This window comes from Manacus vitellinus, unplaced genomic scaffold, assembly GCF_001715985.3.
Source record: "Manacus vitellinus isolate BGI_N305 unplaced genomic scaffold, ASM171598v3 scaffold_12_pilon, whole genome shotgun sequence".
NCBI classification, from domain to species: Eukaryota; Metazoa; Chordata; class Aves; order Passeriformes; family Pipridae; genus Manacus; species Manacus vitellinus.
The window spans coordinates 10732919-10754071 of NW_021938949.1; the positions used below are offsets into that span (position 1 = coordinate 10732919).

At 41.3% G+C, this 21153-nt stretch overlaps 3 protein-coding genes across 4 annotated transcripts in view; 1 reads left to right on the forward strand and 2 right to left on the reverse strand.

Moving 5' to 3' along the window:
* Positions 1-8486, reverse strand: part of LOC103761402 (acyl-coenzyme A synthetase ACSM3, mitochondrial) — a 24723-nt gene extending 16237 nt beyond the window's left edge. Inside the window, exon 1 of the mRNA XM_018067376.2 lies at positions 8409-8486. The gene's annotated coding sequence lies outside the window, so the exon portion shown is untranslated. The remainder of the gene's footprint in view (positions 1-8408) is intronic.
* The window catches only part of LOC103761401 (acyl-coenzyme A synthetase ACSM4, mitochondrial), a 13823-nt gene extending 5288 nt beyond the window's left edge, over positions 1-8535 (reverse strand). The window contains exons 1-5 of the mRNA XM_018067374.2: positions 8409-8535; positions 3213-3477; positions 2221-2431; positions 1529-1736; positions 545-688 (exon numbers count right to left, since the gene is read on the reverse strand). Coding sequence (XP_017922863.1) covers positions 545-688; positions 1529-1736; positions 2221-2431; positions 3213-3413 — 764 coding nt within the window. The 5' untranslated portion in view covers positions 3414-3477; positions 8409-8535. The remainder of the gene's footprint in view (positions 1-544; positions 689-1528; positions 1737-2220; positions 2432-3212; positions 3478-8408) is intronic.
* Positions 5931-21153, forward strand: part of PDILT (protein disulfide isomerase like, testis expressed) — a 23730-nt gene continuing 8507 nt past the window's right edge. The window contains exons 1-6 of one of the 2 annotated variants that reach the window (XM_018067382.1): positions 5931-6213; positions 13356-13562; positions 16418-16551; positions 18729-18866; positions 19573-19683; positions 20602-20760. In XM_018067382.1, coding sequence (XP_017922871.1) covers positions 6015-6213; positions 13356-13562; positions 16418-16551; positions 18729-18866; positions 19573-19683; positions 20602-20760 — 948 coding nt within the window. In that variant the 5' untranslated portion in view covers positions 5931-6014. The remainder of the gene's footprint in view (positions 6214-13355; positions 13563-16417; positions 16552-18728; positions 18867-19572; positions 19684-20601; positions 20761-21153) is intronic. The other variant, XM_018067381.1, reaches the window with a different exon arrangement.

Here is a 21153-nt window from a genome sequence, read left to right on the forward strand (position 1 = left end):
ACCCTTGGTTTGAGTTGCAGAATCTGGATCTAGATCAAAATATGAATTATTTCTATGGACTCTCTATCACCAACTTCCACCTCAGAATGCCTTGGGAAAGGCATCCTTTGATTTTCATGAAAATTCTCACTCTTTAAGAAGCGTAATTAAAAGACATTCAGTGAAAGCAAAACAGCACCAAGCCACAGATTCAACCTGAACTGTAACTTTTAAGGTATAATGCTATAGCCAAGATTGCTTTGGTTTCTCAAGGAAGGTTGACCCAGTACTAGAGCACTTGACTTTCTCTGGTTTTGCCACAGGGACACTCCTTATTGCTCCTCTGCAGTCTGAGAGACAGAACACTGCACACAGTGACCTCAGTTGAGTCTTCCAGAAGCTTTTATTAATGAGGGTTTTACCATGAGAGGGGAAAAGATGAGGAAGAGGCAAGATCCTAGAATCACTGAATGCCTACATTTACTGGAGTTTTACAGTCACATTTTCAATGTAATGGGGATCATGTCACTTAATGAGGACACTGGGAGCAACTCCAAGGTAATACCTGCCACTGGTTGCAAATCCGATGCCATAACTGCTGTGGGACTGCACCACCATTTTTGGAAAGCCTGTAGTTCCACTTGTAAAATAGATCAGCATTGGGTCTTGACTTCTTGTCTTGACACATTTATGGTCAGCAGATGCCATCCTTCAGAAGAAAAAGTATATTACAGTCACTATATGCATTTTTCCACCAAGGAATCTGTATTAGGAGTTAAACAGGAAAATAGCCCCAAACTGTATGATCTCACTAAATAAATAGTTGCAATAGATACCACAGGTAGGAATCAGAGAACACATTTTGCTCGTAACAAGTATCCTCTATATGCCATAACATTTAAGACGTGAGCACCTGCAGTGTATTCTGGTGACTTTATCTGCAGCTGTTTTGCAAGGGCATACAAGGTACTTGCTATGGAACACCAGGCAGATACAAAATCAGCTTCTGCCTCAAGACATACTGACTCCCAGCCTGAAATCAACAGCAGCCATATGGAGGTTGTCATGCCAAGTAAGGTGGTCTTATTACTAACAGTATGCCATTTATGTTCAAGAGATTGATGAACAAGTCAGATTCTCTGGACTACCAAGACAGTATAGGGAAGAAATAATTGAGCACCAAGAGCTGGCAGTGGGTATTTTAGAATTGAATCAAGAGGCATTAGAACAGGTTCTAGGAAGGCAAGCACAAAACAACTGATTAGGACAGTGTATGCTTGTCTTGTGATCACAGCAGAAGCAGAGAGCTTCTAAAAGCTGGCAGGGTGCTGAGTGAGGGGACGCTGAAAGACCTGAATTTAGGCCGCAAAAACTGCTAGATGAATCTGTACCTAATGCAGCGTAATCACACTGAAGTGAGCTGACAGAAGGAGGCAAAAATGTAACTTATTTGAGTTATGGAAATGAACCCCAAAACTCAGCAATGCCACCTGACTGGTACAGCCTCCTTCCCCTCTCAGGCATGAAGGTCAAACAACTGCATACTCACGCAAGGAGTTCTTTGAGGTTCAGCCACCCATCCCTGCTCCCTTTGCCTACAATTAGTTTACTTTTCAGAAACTGGCTGTCAGACACAACAGATTCCACTGCAGGAGCCAGTGTGTCACTGGTAATGATGCACTTGGCCTTTGAAGCCTGGAGTCGGTATGAGATGTCTTTGGCTGTCAGTTGGGATGTTCCTGGAATAAGGACAACTCCTGGAAAAAAGCAATGAGCAGTTGAGAAAACTCAGCATTTCTCCAAAACACTTGATCTTGTCCCTGTTGATGCTGAATTGTTCCATCATGGATGATTAGCAGTTTCAAAATGCAATGGGTCAAATCCTTCCTAAGCATTTGCAAAACTGCAACAGCAGAGAAAAAAAAGATTACACTGATTTATTAATCTCTCTAATCATATAAATTAATGCATTAACACTGTCCACCTGGATAATGTATATGGTCAAGTCTGGCCTTAGATTGTAACCATTCAACCTTCACTGACTTCCACTGCAGCTGCAGTTTAACTGGACCATATCTGTCCCTTTGGTTCCTGTGTGGGTGCTGCTAATTCTCCTTCCATGCAAAAGCTGAGTTGTTCAGGTCACAGCAGAATATTCCTGCTTATGTTTTCTCCACATTAATTTTGCATATTGACTGTATCTTCTATTTATGTCCTTTCTGCATCCAAGAGGTCACTCACCTGTTCTCATACAGGCTACATTGAGGAGCCACCACTCCGGGACACGAGGCAGAACTGCTATAACTCTGTCTCCTCTCTGCAAACCACATGCCTCAGAAAGTACATTGGCTGCCTTCCTAGAGAGAAATCCCAGCTCTTCAAAGCTCCACTTCACCTCCTCTCCCTCCTCATTTACCCACCAAAAAGCTGGATTTGCTGGTTTTCTTCCATCCTAGAACACAACAGAAGATATTCAAGTAAGAAGAAAGGCCTTGAAAGGTTTCATTTCAAAACAAAATAACTCCAGACTAGGCACATCCTCCCTGGTGACTAGTCTCAGAGTGATACCTATATTTCTGATAAGCAAAACAAAATGGTGCATTCCACTCTGCAGCTGATCTACCAAGTATCCATCAGGAAAACTGATTTGTATCATCTGCACATTGTTCCAATGTGTTCTGGTTTTGGCTGGGACAGAGTAAGCACTGCTTAGCAACAACTAAGTCAAGAACTTTTCAGTTTCCCACAGTCTGCTGACGAGGAGATGCACAAGGAGCTGGGAGGGAGCACAGCCAGGGCAGCTGACCCAGACTGCCCAGAGGGGTATTGCACAGCATAGAATGTCCTGCTCAGTATAACCTGGGGGAAAGTTGGTCTGGAGGTGCCAATCACTACTTGGGGACTGTCTGGGCATTGGACAGTGAGTGGTGAGCAATTGTGTTGTGCATAACATGCCTTTCAGGGGTTTTATTTCTCCCTCTTTCTTTCTATTGTCTCCAACTACTACTGCTATGATGATGATGGTTATTATTATTATATGTTATTTTATTTCAGTTACTAAACTGTTCTTACCTCAAGCCACGGGTTTTACCTCTTTTTTCCTGATTCTCCTCCCCATCCCCCTGGGGGCTGTGCCTGTGTGTGTTCATGTGATCCAGTAGCTCTGTGGTACTTGGTTGCTAGCTGGGGTCAAACTACAACACAATGTCTATAAAGCAAAAGAAAAATACTACCTTTTCCAGTTGTGACCACTCATCTAAGACGTCACTTGCAAAGTTGAAATATTTAGGCAGTTCCTTTTTACACTGGTTTATAGAATCATAATGGGAAATAATCTGAGACGTCAGAAGCCTGTGGTATCCATGGAAGGATTTGCAAGGCGACCTGAGAATCTGGAGACACCGAGGAATCCATGATTTAACAAATGTTCTCATGATAAATGATGTTTTATCAGACAGTGGGGGAAAAAGTCAGGAATACAGCTTAGGAATCAGTCCCCTGAAATGAAAGAAAATACATTTAAAACTAGCCAGGTATAGGACACCGTGTTGGTTTTGACATTGGATAAATTAATGCAGTTTGAATATATAGGTTGTCTGTGCACATCCTCATTTCCCCCTAGTATTTTATGCTCCTTCTTATCTGTCAAAGAGATTGTGCACTGCTTTTTCATTAGAATCTTTCTTCTCCACTTTGTCAGCTGATAAATGGTTCTCATATCTCATCTCTAAATTTCACTTACCAGTCCTTTTCTAAATATGTGTCTTAATTCCTGTAAATTTTATATTTTACTCTGCCTGCTTACAGAAATGAAATGCCACTAGTTATTAAGTGCTTTGAGGACAGCATCACCTTGACTTAAAAGGGTCTCTGTAATTATGCTATGCCTTAAATATGCACTAGATGGCGAGTCATACTGAATTTATGCACCAATAAAACCAATGAATCCCTGAAATATTTCCTTGTGAGTTCTGTTTTCTTTGGGGACATGGAATAAACACAAAATAAACAGTGGGTGAGCACAGGTGAAATGCCAAAGACTTCCATTTGCTCTGCAGTTCAGTTGAAGTGTGCAACTTGGGAAAAGATACTGGTCATAAAACAAATTCGCAAAGAAAATGTCAACACTTCCAGTTTCTCCTAGTGTTTCCTGTACAATATACAGGTGTATGTCTAAAAGAAAACATTGTACTCCACCAGTTTCAATTTTCTGTTCAGCTCTGCAAAATCCCACTTCTTTCCTCACTGCAAACTGTCCCGGCAGGATGGACTGTTGTATGACTCTCCTTTCACTGCCGTTTCCTTCCAGGACACAAAGCTTAGAAGCCCTTCCAAAATGGTGCCTATTTCCTGGTAGGAGGTTTTCAGGAGGGATTTAAGTTGACTGCTATTTCAGTGGCAGATAGGGGAAAACCAGCTCTCTATTCAAATGGTTCTGTCATCCTACCTGTGCTCTGGGAGCCTTAGGCTGCGTTCTGAGCTTGCAACACTGCCTGTTCAGATCAAACAGACCTTGTCAGTTTAACCTGTAATTCTAAAAGATGGGTTTTAACCTTACTAAGATGTTACTTGAAAGATGTCTATGGAAAAGAGCCTGTTATGAAGAGAAAGAGACCACAAAGTCAAATGGGAGACTCTTATCTTTCTGCCTTTTTTTTTTCTCTCCTTTAGTACCTGATTGCTGAATCTGTATTTATGTGTGATCTTATCTTGCAAGCAGCCTGAATACACAGCTCCCTCTGATTTCATTAGGCACCCTGTACAAGTACAAATAGAGCACATCTTAAGGTGCATTACAACCCAAACCCTTCGAGACTTAGGAAAGAATTCTCTTGAAACCCAGCCCCACTCACACCAGGTGCAAAAACAACCTAAACTAAAGCAACGTGTCACACAAGATCCTTCACTCTCCAGAAAATGGAGGCTACCATGAACACTCCTTCCTTTTAGTAGTACCCTCCTGGATAAAAAGTCTGCTAAGGGCATGAGGAGCAGAGCAGCACTTACTGCTCCTTGAGAAGGAAGAGTCATTATTGGAGGAATTCCTTTAACTCTCAGTTTGGTTCTACTAATCCAGACCCACCTGTCCCCAGGTCAGCTCCATCCTTTGTTCAACTGAAACAACCACTAGGATGCCTGATCCCCTATAGAGAGGCTGCAGCTCTGGGGGCACAGTTCACAAATTTCAGCACAGTTTAAGGGTCAAAAATGTTTCTGCTACAATTACAGATATTTACAGAAATAATAACTTAGTAACTTGTACCTTCTCAATATTTTTGTAAGATATTTTTTAAAATGTTCTGAGAAGACAAGCTAGAAAGGCCTCATAGTTCACAGGCATGGTTGATAGCTATCCAAAGATGAAAGAGTACATTTAGTCCCTTTAGTTTATTGTACAGATATTATAGCTGCATGAAATTGTGCCACCACTGAAAACCAATGGTTTAACCCACAAAGTACTATCTTACTTGAGCCACAACTTGGCACTTAAGTAGAGAAAGGAGTCTCAGAGACAAGACACTGAAGAGATGCAGATATTAAAATTACATATACAAAACAATGAGAGTTTTTCCCTGCACACTCTCAGTCAGATCCACAATAAGTAGCTCCATAAGTGCAAGAGACAACCCTCAAATACTGTCCCAGGTACCTCACCTGCTGTTTTGTCTGCAGCCCTGCACCGGGTAACACTGACAACAGCAGGGTGTCTAATTACAGAAGTGCACTGGCTGCAAGCATTTCCTCCTGTGCTCTCTCTCTCACCCTCTACCCAGGGTTCTGTTACAGAAACACTAAACCCAACTTTCCCACAGGTACTTTTTCCCCCCAAACATTGCTCAAGATCAAGAAGCAGGTAACTGTCTTAACCTTGTTGTGGAAAGGGGCAGTTGGCTCCACTGGTGGTAGACTCCTCTAGCAACCTTATCAACCTCTTGGTTTGGCTGATACAGCCACAGCCACATGAGCAGCAAAACCTACTGCTTAGTGCTCCTTTGTTTCTTTCTTTCTCAGTATCTGGATAAAGGCAGGACACGATGAAGACACATCTGCTTTTGCCTCTTCTATTGCTATTTCTTACAGGCTTCCTGGCAGCAGACACCATAAGCCCAAATGAAGCAAAGCTAAAGAAAGACAAGCTCCCCAAAATAAAAAAGGAGAACAATGTCCTTTTGCTGAAAAAGAGCAACTTTGACAGAGCATTGAAGGAAACCAAGTACCTCCTGGTGAAGTTCTGTGAGTATCAATTTGCACTGTCTCTTACCCTGGTGGCTCTGCAGAGCATGACTGATGCTGGGGCACTCAAGTACTCTTGTTTTACCATTGCTTTGTCCCCCAGAAGTCCTTGTTTGTTTTGTTTTTCTCCATGTATCTATTTCTGATCATAACTGCAGTAATTTATTCCTTTTGGGGTGGTTAAATACCAGTCTGCTACATAAGACAGTGCTGAGTTTGCATTCTTCACTTCCACTGCCTAATTTTGCAAGTATGTGTCTCACAGCACATGGTGAAACATTAGGAAAAAAATAAAACTAAACAAAAAATAATCAGCAACGCTTTTCTCCCTCTTACATTTTCATCAGCACTTTGAATGAGGTTTTTTTGGATGGCAACTCCTCTGGGAGTGCTTGGGCTTCAAGGAACATCATTTTACAACATTTTGGTGTTTGTAATATGGCCTATTTCCCTGAAATTAGCACTTGATTAGGTGGATGTAGGTTTGTGATCCTTCTATTAGGTTCATGTTCATTCCTCACAGGGAGAAAAGTAGTGGGGGCTTTTGAGTAACTAACTTTGTTATAGGGTCTGGCCATCAGGTACATCACAAAAGCAAAAGCCAAAATGTGTATTCTGGATGTAGTCTAGGTCAGTCTGAAATGAAAACACTTGTATTTTTCCAAAAACAAAACCTAAAATACACTGAAACTAAACATATATTTGGATCATACCAAACATTCACTAATCCTAAAACAGTGTTATAAAACTTTAAATATTTTTAAGCTTTCAGAATAACCACATTAGAAAATTACTTAAAACATAATGTTTAAAACTTTTAAACACTCTTGAAAGTGTTGAAATTTAGGAAGATTTTATTTGCTAATTATGGATGTTCTAAAGTTATTTGCCAAATTCACGCTACAATTGTGAACTGTTTTATCTCTCTGAAGATAAATTATTTTTTCACCAAAATGATGCATCAGAAAAACCTTAGTAATTCTCTAATCTTAGCTTGGTAAGAGCTGATTTTATGTACAGAATCTAAATGTCCAGGTCAGAGAAGAGTTTGTAGCCAAACCTTCTTAATACTGGCACACATTATCAACAAGGAGATATTGCAACACACTTTAGGATTGCAACCTAATACGAATGGAAAGCAGACATGTGAAGAGACTCATAGAGGGACAGAAGTTGAAGAAAGAATTGTTCTGAATACAGTAGCCCAGGACTTGGGCACTCAAAGGACGGGGAGATCCAAATCAGGTTTTCTTCTCCCTACTTCAGAGGTCTTGGACCTCTCCAATATCCCATCACTCTCACGACTGGCTTCTTCAGAAGGGAAGGACAAACACATTCCCCATTCCATTCCCCACTGCATCTTCCAAAAAACATCAGAGGTGAAACGCTGCTCCACAACCACACCTTGCTCCAGTGATCCTCATGCCTTTCTGGTTTGGACTAAAGGTCAAGATATCTGAAGGGCTTATTGAAAACTCATGAATTGCCTTTCCCCCACAAAACATAAAGGCATCTGCAATCCCTCTAAAGAATTATGAAATCAGTCACGAGAGTGATGAGCTCCACAGCCCAGATACATTACCTGGAAATCACTGGCCTCATCCTCTCTGGCTCCCTTTGGAGACATGCCAGTAAACAGCCTCTGGAGAGTGAAAAACTATCCTGCAGTGAGGCAATGCCCCAGGATGTTGGAAATCTGACTCCACAGCACTGAACAAGATGATTCATTTGCTGTAATCATTTCATTGCCACAACACAAAGAGACTAAAGATGAGACACGCATGTGCACCTGCACAGAAAAGCCATAAAGCCCTAATATTTTATGTCCTACTCCCTAAAACAGGTTATCTGAATAAACAGTCTGTGTGAACTATTCAGGAAACTTAGATAATGTGAGAAAAGGCAATATTGCCCAGATCACACAGGAAATCTGTGGGGCTGTCAGGAACTAGGTTCAGAAATCCAGAATGAATGCAAGACTTGAGATCTTTCTTTTCTTGACTCACTCTCAATCACAGAGACAGTCAGAGAATGGGAAGGAATCCCAGGCTTCCCAGAAGGTGGGATTTTTTCTAGTGCTGTTCCAACACAGGGAAAAGTTTGAGCTCCAAACTTTGGTTCAACACTCTCTCTTAGACATGTTGATTATGAGAAAACCCCAATGCTTTCCCTGTGGCATAAGATTATTTACTTACCAGTCCCACAATATTTATCAGGTGAGGCCTGTTTTGATGTCTTCTGCCCAGCGACCCCCAAATCCTCCAAAAGCCCGTCAGTTCTACCCTCACAGCGTCCCAGGTCTGCCTTCCTTCAGGCAAGATTTACTATAAATACACTCTGACTTTGTGCCAAGCAGTGTACGGGTACCCTCTGGAGCTGGGCAAAGTGCACAGGGCACGTACCCAGCAGGAACACAAAGTATTGATCCAGAAACCCAGCACTCTTCTGCCCTCATCCCAGCTGTGCTGTGGAACAAGACATGTCTGAAAACCATACAAGCATCACACAGGAATGTGCAAGCCCTGCTGCCTGCCCAGCTGAGTTATGTGCCCTGCCTGTGCCAGGGGCACATGATCTCAGTGCTCAGTTGAAAGTGGTTCTTCTGCTGTGGCATCTCCTAATTCACGTTAAACTGACCCAAATTTCATACAAATGCCTTTTGGCACAGGGAGTACAGGGCACTTGTCACCAGCAGAAGGTAGATCAGTGATGCCTTCATGGGAGAATTTCACTGTTTACATTATACATTGGCTGAATAGGAGTCCCTGTGTTGGCTTTTACTGCAGAAACAAACACAAAAAAGATCCCAAGCACTGTAACAAATAGGCTTATCAGAGGGAAAATAAACTTTATACACTCACAAACACAAACACTAGAAGCACTGCTTTCAGAGCACATGCTAACACCACTTCCTCCCACCTATCAGAAGAATTCAGGAAAAGGCACAGCTCCCACTGAATGCTTGATTCCACAGATCTCTGAGAATGCCTGCTCCTGTCCTTTCCAGTGAAAAATTGTTAGTTCCTGGATAAACATGTGGTTAACCTAAGGACAAGCACACAAATGGTGCAGACCTTGTCCAGCTGCTTTGTGTACTAAGCCCACTCTCATTTATGGAAAAGTGATGTTTACCTTTTCTAGCAGAACATTTGTACATCCAGTGAGGCACCGGGTCACCCATAGGATTCCTGCAACCTATGACTGACCATTATGCTGAGATAATGACATTTAATAAGCAAGAAAAGGGTTACTCTTAAAGATAAATATCTCCTTTTAAAGACAAAAAGGTTGAAGGTGATGTTATTAAAAAAAAACACCAAGAAATTGCTGCCTGTGTATGTATATACTAGTTCATAAAAAGGGAGATTTCTAGAAGGCAGGGTAGGGCATGAGTGATCTTAAGTCAATTATACAGCTCAGATGATCAGCTCGCTTATAAAGCCAACATCCAAAGCATACTCACTCCTGTGATATGAAATGATTTCAGCATTCAGGTGTGGTCTTCTCACCACAGGAGGTGAATGGAAACAGTTCAAACCCACACAGAATAGTTATTTCTTACAACTAAGCTTCCCACAGGAACATAGTGCAGTGTGAAAGACAGTGGAATGTGGATGCCTCATTCCACTTCATCCCTCATTCTGACTTCCTCAGAAATCTGTGACAGTCTTTAAGGAGTAAATCTTCTGAAAAGAATCACTTTAATTGTTTGCAAACTATGCATATAAAAATGCCCAGGACAGTGGAAACACATGTGTGAACAGGTAAAAGAGTCACTAGATGATGTTCTAGTTGCCTGCTGCAAACTTACTGACTACCATGGGTTCCTCATGTAGGTGCCCTCCTTTGAGTAAGGATCCAAACTTAAAATAATCCTCGATGTTTGCATAGCAAAAGATCTCAAATGTACTGCAAACATCAGTTAAAAAGTAGAGGTCAGCACAGACCATGCCTGTATCTCACTGTAGAACAAAATGGGAGAATTCAAGGTCATACAAGAAAGTTTGCAACTGCAGCAAGATTAACACCCTTCCACTCTGATCTGTTAAACATGAATCTATTCTTCATCTCAAGAGTCTTCTACAGAGAAAATTATATATCTGTAACACAACAGTAAAAAGTAGCCTACAGGGAAGATGAAAAATGGGACTGCTAAAATGATTTTGTGACCATGTCAGAAACGAACAGGTAGGAAATCAGTATCCAGCATGACAACAGGCACAATCACAATGACTGCAGCAACCCCTAAACCATGAAAACAGACAGCAGATTAAGATTGGAGGCCATCAGCAATTAGCTAAAGGAAAAGGACCTCATCGTGCTTCCATTATGGTCATTAAACACATCCATGTATCAGCAAAAATTTCAATCCACAGTTCAATATATTTTAGCTCAGTAAACTGCACTATGAAAAAGAACCAGCAGCTTACTCAGGTTATTGATGTACTCAAGAGGAAGAGTTTCTCAAAATACAAGGTTTCTGGTTCTCTTACCACTTTTAATTTTCCAACCCTTAATTTATCCTTGTTTTTATTTACAACACAGCTAAAACTACAGATAATGAAGACACTCTCCTACTGTGATACAATGCTGTTCCTGAGCTGATGGCCTTTGAAGGGCCTCTACCTTCTGGCAGCTGTGGCACAGCACCCTGGTTTACACGGGTGTCCCATCACCCACGAATGCCTTCCCTGGTGACCTTGTCACCAACTCTGTTGCCTCTCATCTGTGTCTGTTCTCGTACTCTGCTGATGCTCAGCTCTCCTTAAGTTTGCAGCCTGTGATGCCACGTTAACCTCAGCAGCTGCTTCCTCATCCCAATGCCTGACGTGATTGGTGTCAGTAAAAATCTAAACCAGAGGAAGCGAAACAAAACTCAAGAAAAGGCTCCAAAGAAAAGGAGTGATGATTTGCTGCAACACTCAAGCGACTTGAAAAATAAAGCACCTGGGAGGCAAACAGAGAATGAGTGGAATGAAAAGGAATTGATGGAAAGCTGAAGAGGAGTTTAATCACTCAGGAAAGCAGGGGAAAGGTGCACGATGGATGTTTCCACATGGTTTCTGGGTAGCCAAGGAAACAGTTTTTATCTGTCTGATGAAGAAGCCTGTTCACTCACTGAACTTCTGTCTCGCAGTTTTCAGGTTAATGGTACTTGAATTTCTCCTGGTCTCTGACTGCAGTGATTACTTTTTACATGATGGAGTCATGCACTTTTCCCAGCTCCAGCCTAGAGCTGCTAACTCTACCAACTCTCATTATCTAAACATTCTACTTGCATTACTAGTTACCTGCAACTCTGACTACTCAAGTCATTCAATGATAGGAGATCATTCTTAAAATATCTGTTTGGAACTGAAATATTTCTGAGAAAAATGGATCTTAAAACCCCCCTGACAATCTACATCAATGTCTCATGTGCATAAAGCTTAATATTTCCTGTATATTTGTGAAGCTTCAGCTTCTGTGTCTGGACTTCAACAACAATTTCTTCTATCCCTTCTCATTTCACAGTGCAAAAAGCACATTAGTTTCCAAGTTCCCATCTGTGGTAAAAGGAGCTGTGCAACATTAGGTTATTAGGAAAAAATCGCTATACTGAAATTGCCTCTGGTGTAAAACATTGGCTTAGAATTAGCTAGAAGGTGCTGGATCCTGATTTTCTCTGTGGTTTCCTGATCCTTATTCCAGCTGCACTCTGTCCAGACTTGGACACCCTTCCTCCTGAAAAGCCCAGTAAGTGTTCTGGGCTAGCCCTACCACCTGCAGTCACTGTTTATCAGCACACTTAAACTCCATAGCAAAATGTCCCAGGACATAGTACATTACAATCTTATGGGGGAAAAGGTTCATAAGACCATTTTTATAAATTGGAAAAAGGAAGTTAAGGTTAGGATGAAATTTCTTTGACAAATCATAAATTTATTTGATGAAACAATATTTTTACAGGCAATTAGAACATAGTTTGTTTTGGACTGTTGTCTTAAAGGCTCATTTACTTTAGAGAAGCACCTTCTTTTCATCACCACAGTATCTGAGTGTCCCCTGAACAGGCACTAAGTTTTGTCCTACTAACAAGCTTTGGCATGTGAGCAGCTGGAGCAGCTGTTCCAGTCCATTTACTTTTTGGTTATAACTACACTGGGCAATGTCTTCAACAGGTAGGCTGTAGGGAAGTGCATCTGTAGTTTTGTGAAAGAATAAAAGACAGATGCTTTGTGAGATTTATGCTTTCGTGCATTTGTGTGTGCGATTGTGCAAGTATGTGTCTGATCGTGTGTGTACACAAACACACTCATATAGGCACAAAAGAGTAAACACAAATGTAGGAAATCAAGATTAACTGGATGTTTTTCATCGATTCGCAAAGCACATTGAAGAAACTAAACATTTGCTGTGCAGAATCTAAAGAAAAAAGTTTTAACAAGACAGGGTATCTCAATTTTAATAAAAATGATTATTTTTTTCAACTGAAGTTGCAAAACTGTAAAGCTTCAGGCCTTCACCTCTTACTTAACTTTAAATACAGATATGTGACTTGTTTCCTTCTCTTGTCCTTTTTTCATATTTATATAACTTACAGCTCCAGATCCCAGACTAGGATGGCCCTTCTCCTTCCCCCAAACACAGAGCTGCCACGTGAGCTAGAGAAGGGCTGGCACACAGCACAGCAGGCAGAAATACATTGCCAGTCCCTAAAAGACTCTGTTCCTCTGTTTCTCTCCTCGTATCTTATCTGGAAAACTAATTTCTGCATTACAAAGGTTTGCCTCATGAAGTGCTTACAAAAATAGGATCTTATCAAAGAGTGTTAATGTGAGTGATATCTAACTCTATCTTTGACCTCCCTTTAACTCATACCCAGCACAGTCAGTCAAATTACTTCTTAATTCCTTGTCGTATCTTCCCAACAGAAGACTACTGAAATGTTAGTAGTTGTTCACCATGGCTGGTCAAAGGACATGCAGAGTGGTGAACAACCAGCATTAATATAAAGAAGTAAATATAATATCTCATTTATTTCTGAGTCGTATTTCTGCATTATTCAACTCCTCCAGCTACTACTTGACACAACAACCTCCACTAGAAAGCTTCACCCTGTGGCTTATGTAACCCACTTGCTTTTGATTGGCCTTTTCCAGATGTTTCTTTATCTCAGTCATCTCAGAATTTCTCTGAAGAGTTTGCTGAGGCTGCACGACAACTTAAAAAAGAAGCTCCAAGAATCCAGTTTGGCAAAATTGATGTGACACACCAGCCTGATTTGAGAAAAGAATTTAATATTCAAGCATTTCCTACTGTGAAACTTTTTGTGAATGGCAGCAGGGAAGATCCAATAGACTGCAAAGGTAAACTGTCTTATACACTGATAAGATAATGATATGTAATGACAGGATGTACCTCTCTATTATGCTGTTGAGAAGAAAAACATAGATGTTCAGATAAGAATACGCAAGGTAGCAAACTGGGTTTTACAATTACCTTTGTACCAGTACAAGAACTTGAATCTGAATTCATCTTCCAAGTGCATAAGTGAATATGCTTCTCTGTGTTATGTTCACACAGCCAAATTAATTGCTGGTGTTATTACACTGAACAGAGAATCACCTCAACAAGACAACTTACTCCCATATACTACAATGAACATTAATGAGCTATGCCAAACAAGAATTTGGTCCCAAACTGCTCCATTTACCCCTCTGGTCCACTACAATTCCCATGGATAGTGTGCCTACAGGAGCAGGCTGGAGCAACACTGTGCATCTATCAATGAACTGTGAATTCACTAGGTTCCCTGATATACAGGTATGCTTCCTAAGCTAAGGAAAATAATTTTGCAATTTAGCCATCAGAGGGAGCTCATACGTGGCTCAGAAAAAACGTGGAATAACTTGAAGTCTTTTGGAGAAAGTTGTTAAGCAAAGACAAGGACAGACTTGAGCAATCCCAGCAATCCAGGCCTTATTAGAGATTTTTGTTCACTTACGGTATGTACAAGAAAGTTTGGGCTTTTTCCTAAAATGATGAACTTTTACAGAGATGATAAAAATTGCATGACTTGGGCAAGAATTTCTTAGTGCACTCTGAGCACATACAGGTGAATCACAAGTTTAATACAACTAACAAAAGAAAGGAACCTAAAGTTTGCCTCCTGAGTCTGTACACAACCAAGTGCTAAGATATCTTTAACTGCTGAGCCCCCTGTGGCTGCTGCTGAAAGCTGATCTTCAGTATTTTTAGTAACTTGCTCCTCCTTGCTATTGAATTTCTTACCAAGTTCCCACCACCTAGACTTGTGCAAACAGCAGCTTCTGCACAAATGCCACTGAAAGCGTGATGTGCCATACTGAACTTTTATTAGAGGTGCTGATATCTGAAAGCAAAAGCCCCTGCCTTCAGTCTCCGATTAAATCTATAGCATTGAGAAGAAAACCTCTTTTAAGCTGGTAAACCTGACACATTTTCTCATGTGAACCAGTGAGTACAGAGTATCTTAACAATGCACACAGAGCCACCGTTCAGTAGAGCTGCTCTTTCAGACACACTTCCCAGCAAGATGCAAGAATTAGGAAATTGTCTTCTGCTCTGTGTTTTGTACACCAACTGTTCAGAGCACACGTGCCACCAAATAATGACTTAAATTACATTTTGTTAACTGGTGAATGCTTATGTGCAACGAGTAAAACCTCACCTACCATGTATGACTCTTAAACCACCGAGCATTGACAACTGGAAATGTGCAGTGACCACCCAGTGACTCCTCATGTAGAACTCTGTGCATGCTTCATACCACAAAAAACCCTGCAGAGTTTGCTTAAATCAATAAATTAATTCAAACATTTTATGGAAGATGGAATTTTTGAATTGCTGCCCTGGCAATGGACAGAACATGAAAGCCAAATTCTAGGCTTTGTAAAATCGTCACTTACAACTGCCAGGCCAGAATTTGGCCGGTGGAAACAAGTTACATAGGCTGTTTAAAGCAACCCAATAGAAAAATTAACCACATGGAAAATATGCTAAGGGACTGAAGCACTGATATAAGCCTCAAAATCTCAATGCTGGATTTAGACAGCAGAAGTCAAGCACTATATGACCACTAGATATTGCTCTGTGCTTTGCTCTGCAGCCTGTACACTCCAGAGCAGATGTCTGCCTGCTTAACCTTAAAAAAACCCTGTATTTTAAACAAGTTGCAGTATTGCGTGCTGTAAAATTGAGGACAGTAAAATGGTCAGACTCTATTTTGATCTTGTCATGCTGCTAAGTCCAGTACCAGGACTTCCATCTTTGATAATCCACTTGTTCTGTACATCTTGACTCTAGCACTTCACAGCATACAGGCTTTTTCTTTCTCATGTATGATTTTCATTAGCCCTTTCATGGACTCTTGCTCTGGTCCAACAAGGCTGTCTCTCACAACAGACAGAGATAAAAGGGCTACTTTACAGCTGAGATTTTAATCACCTGAGCCTCAATCTGTTGCTTCAATTCCTCTGTAAAGATGATAGCTTGAAAACATATTTTTTAAAGATACACGAGATTCTAAAACTCCTGAAATCTTGAAGAGAATTTACCAAAGAAACAGACGAGATGGAACAATCCAGAATTAAAGAACAACTTCAACACTTGCTTTTTTTCTTGTGTCTAAACTGAAGTGATGCTACAGCTCCACAGAGGAATTTTAACATGTCTCTGTGCCTATCAGATCCCTCCTGCAGCACCAGAGGAACAGTTTTGACACCTAATTTAATTGAACAAACAGTTCAATAAAATCTGCAATTGGTTTGAAGTAATTTTGGATTAAGCCTCAGGTCGATAGTGCTTTGTAGCTTACTGTGATTTTGGGACATATGAAATCTTGCAGGACAGGTTTTCTACTTGTCTGAATTTCCTCATCTCTATTCTCCCTATGTGATTAAGAATTTAACTGGATTTGCAACTATTTGCAGGGGTCCCAGAAAACACAGTACTGATCCACCATTGATCTTCCAGAGTCAGCAATAGTTTAAATGATGACTAGACCCTGGGGTTGAATTTAGATGTCCCAACCCAATCTGAATCAGCTTTGACCTCAGTCTTAAGGTGTCCAAGTCCATTTGTATTCAGCAACCCCCTGTACCTACACTGCCTCTATCCTGATTGCACAGAAATTTCTGTTGTTCGTTTTGGTGGTCATTTTAACTTTCTTTTCCTTCCACAGGAGTCAGACAAGCCTCAGCCTTTATTACATGGGTGAAAAGAAGAACAGGACCCAGCACTGTTTTAATCAACTCTACTGCTCAGGCTGAAGCCCTCATAAAAGCTGATGATTTGGCAGTGATCGGCTTCTTTAGGGTAATTCACTGGAAAGCTTAAAAGGCTGGTTTCTGTTCCAACTTTGGGATATACTGCTCGCTCTCACCACCAAATCCCACACACCCAAAAGACCGAGAATTCACCTGAAAAACTCAGGCCCTCAGTTTTCTAGACATTTAAAAAAAAAATTAATTGTTTCTATCTACTCTTTCACACTTCTAGACAAGCATCCCAAGCAGAGATAAGAAAACCTCACACCACAACACATTTCCTTAATCAGTACCCAGGCACAGAGACCCTGAGAACAGATTCTGAGAGCATAACGCTATAGCAGTGTTTGCACAGCCCTGGCTGGTCACAGCAGTCTTTCCTGTATCCTCAGAGAAAGGGCTTCTGCCAAACCATCCCATATTTGGTGAGTGGTGGGAAGAGGGCAGAACTATTGAACTTCATTCTTTGGTTCACAGAGACTTAACCCATTGCTGGTGTGAGTTACACTGCTACTGGAGTCTGCAAATGCAAAAAGTTGTAATTGCTGCCCAGAGTTGCTACCTATCACTGCATTTCTGTTCAAACACGGTGTAAAATCAGAGACATGATTAGTTGGAGGCTGTTCTGGTGAAGGAATGTTCCCTTACTGCTAAAGTCCATTAAAAAAAAAAAAAGGCAGTAGATATTATCTAATATACTGAAATGCTTTTTTTTCATCTTTCCAGCTGATGATTTAAACAACTTCAGTGAAAATCAGGGGTCAGAGCACAGTTCTATGAATATCATGCTAACTGTGGTTTTCAGCTCCTGTCAGCTGCCAAATCTTCATGGATAGGAAGTCATAAAATACTACCACTGTACATAATCCAACACATGTAGTCCTTTCTCAAGCAAATTCTGCCAGTTCCCAGAGCAGAATAAGATTGCTAGAGTTTGGAGCTGAATGCTTGTGAACAATAGTCAATAGGCATGCTGTCAGAAGTCAGTAAAACAGGAATAGTTTTTTCCTGTTTTTTCAATTTTTAATATCTGAAACATTCAGTCAAGGATTTTCTCTATCTAAAGAGACTTTTATTCTGGTATCTCTCTGCCCAGTTGAAAGCACAGTGTCTGGACTCATACCTGAACTGATAATGTCCCAAGTGTGCTGGCTAGAGTAGATAGTCCAAGTTTAATGGATATGGGAAACAGGACTCATTAGCAAAATACCCCATAGTAAAAAAGCTGGTGAACACACCCAGCATAATAGGACAAACTATGAAAGCGCTCGGAGTGCCCAGAATTTTTCTTTGCAGCAATCTGCTCACGGGCATTTAGGAAGGAAGGCAGCTTTTCTGTACTGGGCCAGATTGAGAAGCCCTTGCTATCACAGTGATGCCAGAGTTCCCTGAACCACACTGATGGCAGATATTGCCTGCAGATGTGTTTGACAGGACACTGATTTCACTCGGGGGCTGAAATGACAATCGATGAGCATGAGCTAGGGCATGTCAGAATTCTAGTGGGTGGAAGCCAACAAAATAGTGTTCAAGCAAATAAAGAGTTGTATTTGGCCTTCTATTAGTCACAGATTGCTCACAATTGTGAGTGCCAGGATGTGTTGGAAGGTCTCAGCATATAAATTACTATTCATCTAGCATGAAATAATTGTCTGATTAAATCAAATCTGGAAGTGCTGCCACCTTTCATCATGCTTATTTACTATTAGTTTGAGGGTGGACAGCACAGTGACTATTTGACAGATGTAGAAGTCAAGGTCCTTGCCTTGAAGAGCACTCAGTCAAAGCCCCAAACACATCAGTCAGGTTCTCTTGCAAGCAGAGAGCCCTCCTCTCTAATCTATCACATCCTGCTGGCTGTGCAGGCACTGTGGAAGGGGAGCAGCTGGTGGTTCCATCCCTCCCCACTGGCAGAAGGGGAGTGCAGGGCAGGTGAGATTAGGGCAGGAAGGACATAGGGGACCACACATCATCCCTACTCACCCATGTCAGCCAACACTAGCTGGAAAGGTGAACACACTGGCCATGTCACAGCATTTCTATGATCTCCCCTGTGGTGAAGAACTCCCCTTGGAGCTAATCATGGCAAGCTATACCCACTTCACAATTATACTCTCCTCTCTACATCACAAGCCTTTAGGGGCCTGTCTCTCCTGTAGCTCTCACTCCCATGCGTCTTGGCAGGATGCAGGACACAGTCTTAATAAATACTCTTTCTTGGACTAGGAACTTCACAATGACAGTGTGGAAGTTTTCTGTGAGATGGCAAGAGATGTGCCAGAGATGCCTTTTGGGATGACAGCCAGTGAGGACGTCTGTGCTGACTACAGCATCCAGAAGAACACTCTTGTTGTGTTTAAGAAGGTAGGAGTACAAAAGCCTAGCTGTGCTGTGGCAGTTTTGGGTTATGGAAAGGCAGTTTGGGAGTTTTTCAAGTTAAATAATTTCCTAGTTGAAATTCAAACAGCTTAACACAAAAAATAATGCATTTACAGACAGGAGAGACAAGTGGGTGGCAAAATGAGCAACCTTTGGACAACTGATATTTTCAATCTGGTTGCCTATATTCAGGCTTCTAATTTATGCTTAAGGATCTGGATGTAACAGCTTTACTTGCCAACCTGCATTTTAATCAACATGTGCTGCCAGGTTCAGTGAGATTTGCAGACATTCACCTCTTTTCCTATCTGTTGTTTTTAACCAAGAATCTTCTTTTCTTTCAGTCCACAATATAAGAAGTGGTCAACAGTAAAAACAAAACCACACAGAGTAACACCACTATTTAGGCTAGGAAGTAGTCAGACCTAGAATTTCCTGAGAGAGTGTATGTCACAGATAGTGTGTATAGATGTAGAAAAGATTTTTCAGTATGTTAAGATTACTGAACAAATTAAAACTGTCAGCTGTACCTTGAATTTTAGCTATGATCTCATTCTGTAATCTAGCTGTGACATTTACTTCACAAGTTATGGAATTTCAGTTGTTAAGGATCATAAAACTCTTAAAGACTGTTATTTTGCTGCTTTAGTTGATAAGGCCAACAACCTCACAAACTTCACTATTTGTCCAGGGAAAACCTGTGTATAATGAAGTGCTTGAAGATGGCAGACAGAACAAACTGGGTCTAACAAGGCTAATCAAAACCTTCACTTTGGATTTGGTCACTGAATATAATATTGAGGTATGTATTTCTCTGCATTAGCAAAAGCCACAGGAGAAAGACAGGAACCCATGCAGAAAGAGACCTAGGGAGCTCTTCTGCTCCTTAGTGACTGAGAATTTTGTTTGTTTGTTTGAAAAGGTCAGCCCTAAACACATCCAGAAACACCAGCAGAACCCAACAGACAGCTTTTGGTCCAACCCAGGCAAAATGATGCTCTCCTCTGGCAAGACATGGTTTCCTAGAGGGGAGGAGGAGTGGCTGGTTGAACAATGAACTCTGAGCATGCAAACACCTTCCTCCTGTGGAGCCAACACAAAGGCCTGGGCTGCCTCTGCAGCAGCTAAGTGGGGTGGGAAGTTGGAAGGTCCTGGCTCCAATCATTCCACTCCAATGCAGCAACCAGGTGCTCTGGCCAAGACAAGGACAAAAGAAATCAGCAATAATTGTTGCTAGTGCAGGTAGGGAGGGAAAGACATGGAAATACCTGCTTTCCTGGGGGACACCCCGTTTCCTCTGATCATGGGGTGGCATGAGAAAAAGGGCAGCTCTGTGCAGGGAAGGAGACACAGGCTGCTGATGCCACCTAGAAGTGAAGGATGTGCCCAGCCAGGTCTAGCTCCTGCAGCTGGGCCTCCCACGGTAACACTGCCTTTTACTTTCAGCATTCATTCTTCAGCGTGTGTTATACAGGAGGGCAGACTGGAAGATCACAGTCCCTTCTGACTGTAAAAATCTATGAATAATTATGAGGTTTTCCCTGGAACAGAAAAACACCAATCAGCAGCTGCTGATTCTTCTCACTTTATCTTCTTTAAAACAATGAAAAAAACCCAACGGTTGTGGAAATGATTGGGAATTGAGTCTTAAAAAGTAAAATTTGCAATAACAGAACTGAGTGATACACTGAGCCTCTGATTCACTGTTCTGCTTACAAAGAGTGGAACAGATGTTGAGCCTTTTGTTTCCCAGACATCTGTGAAGATTTTTGATGTCCCTGTTGAAAATCACATCCTGCTGTTCACCCCAACGAACTCGGAGACGTTCAGTGCGATTTATGAAAACTACAAGTCTGCTGCTGCGGAATTCAGAGGACAGGTTTGTAATGCTGAATCCAGCTCTGCAAATATGAGTGCCAAAAGATCATGGAAAAACACTCACCAACATTATTACTGGTAAAAGTACTGCTATCAGCTCATCTTCTAAGTCTACCAAACCACTTAAAAACAGTTTCAGTAACTATTTGAATTTGTTAAGGACAAGCTGAAAAATAAACTTTACTAGGACATGATTTTTTAAAATATAAAGTTCACACAAAGGAAGACTAATTCCAGCTGCTCCCAATTAACCTGTTTCTGATTTTACAAATATGACTTTGCAGGAGCAGCTTCCCACCAAAGATAGTTTTAGCAAGGTTCTGGCAATTTCTGGCACTACCAGGAAATGCCATGAGGATCTCAGAGTATTGCCTGAACCAAGGGCTGGAACCAG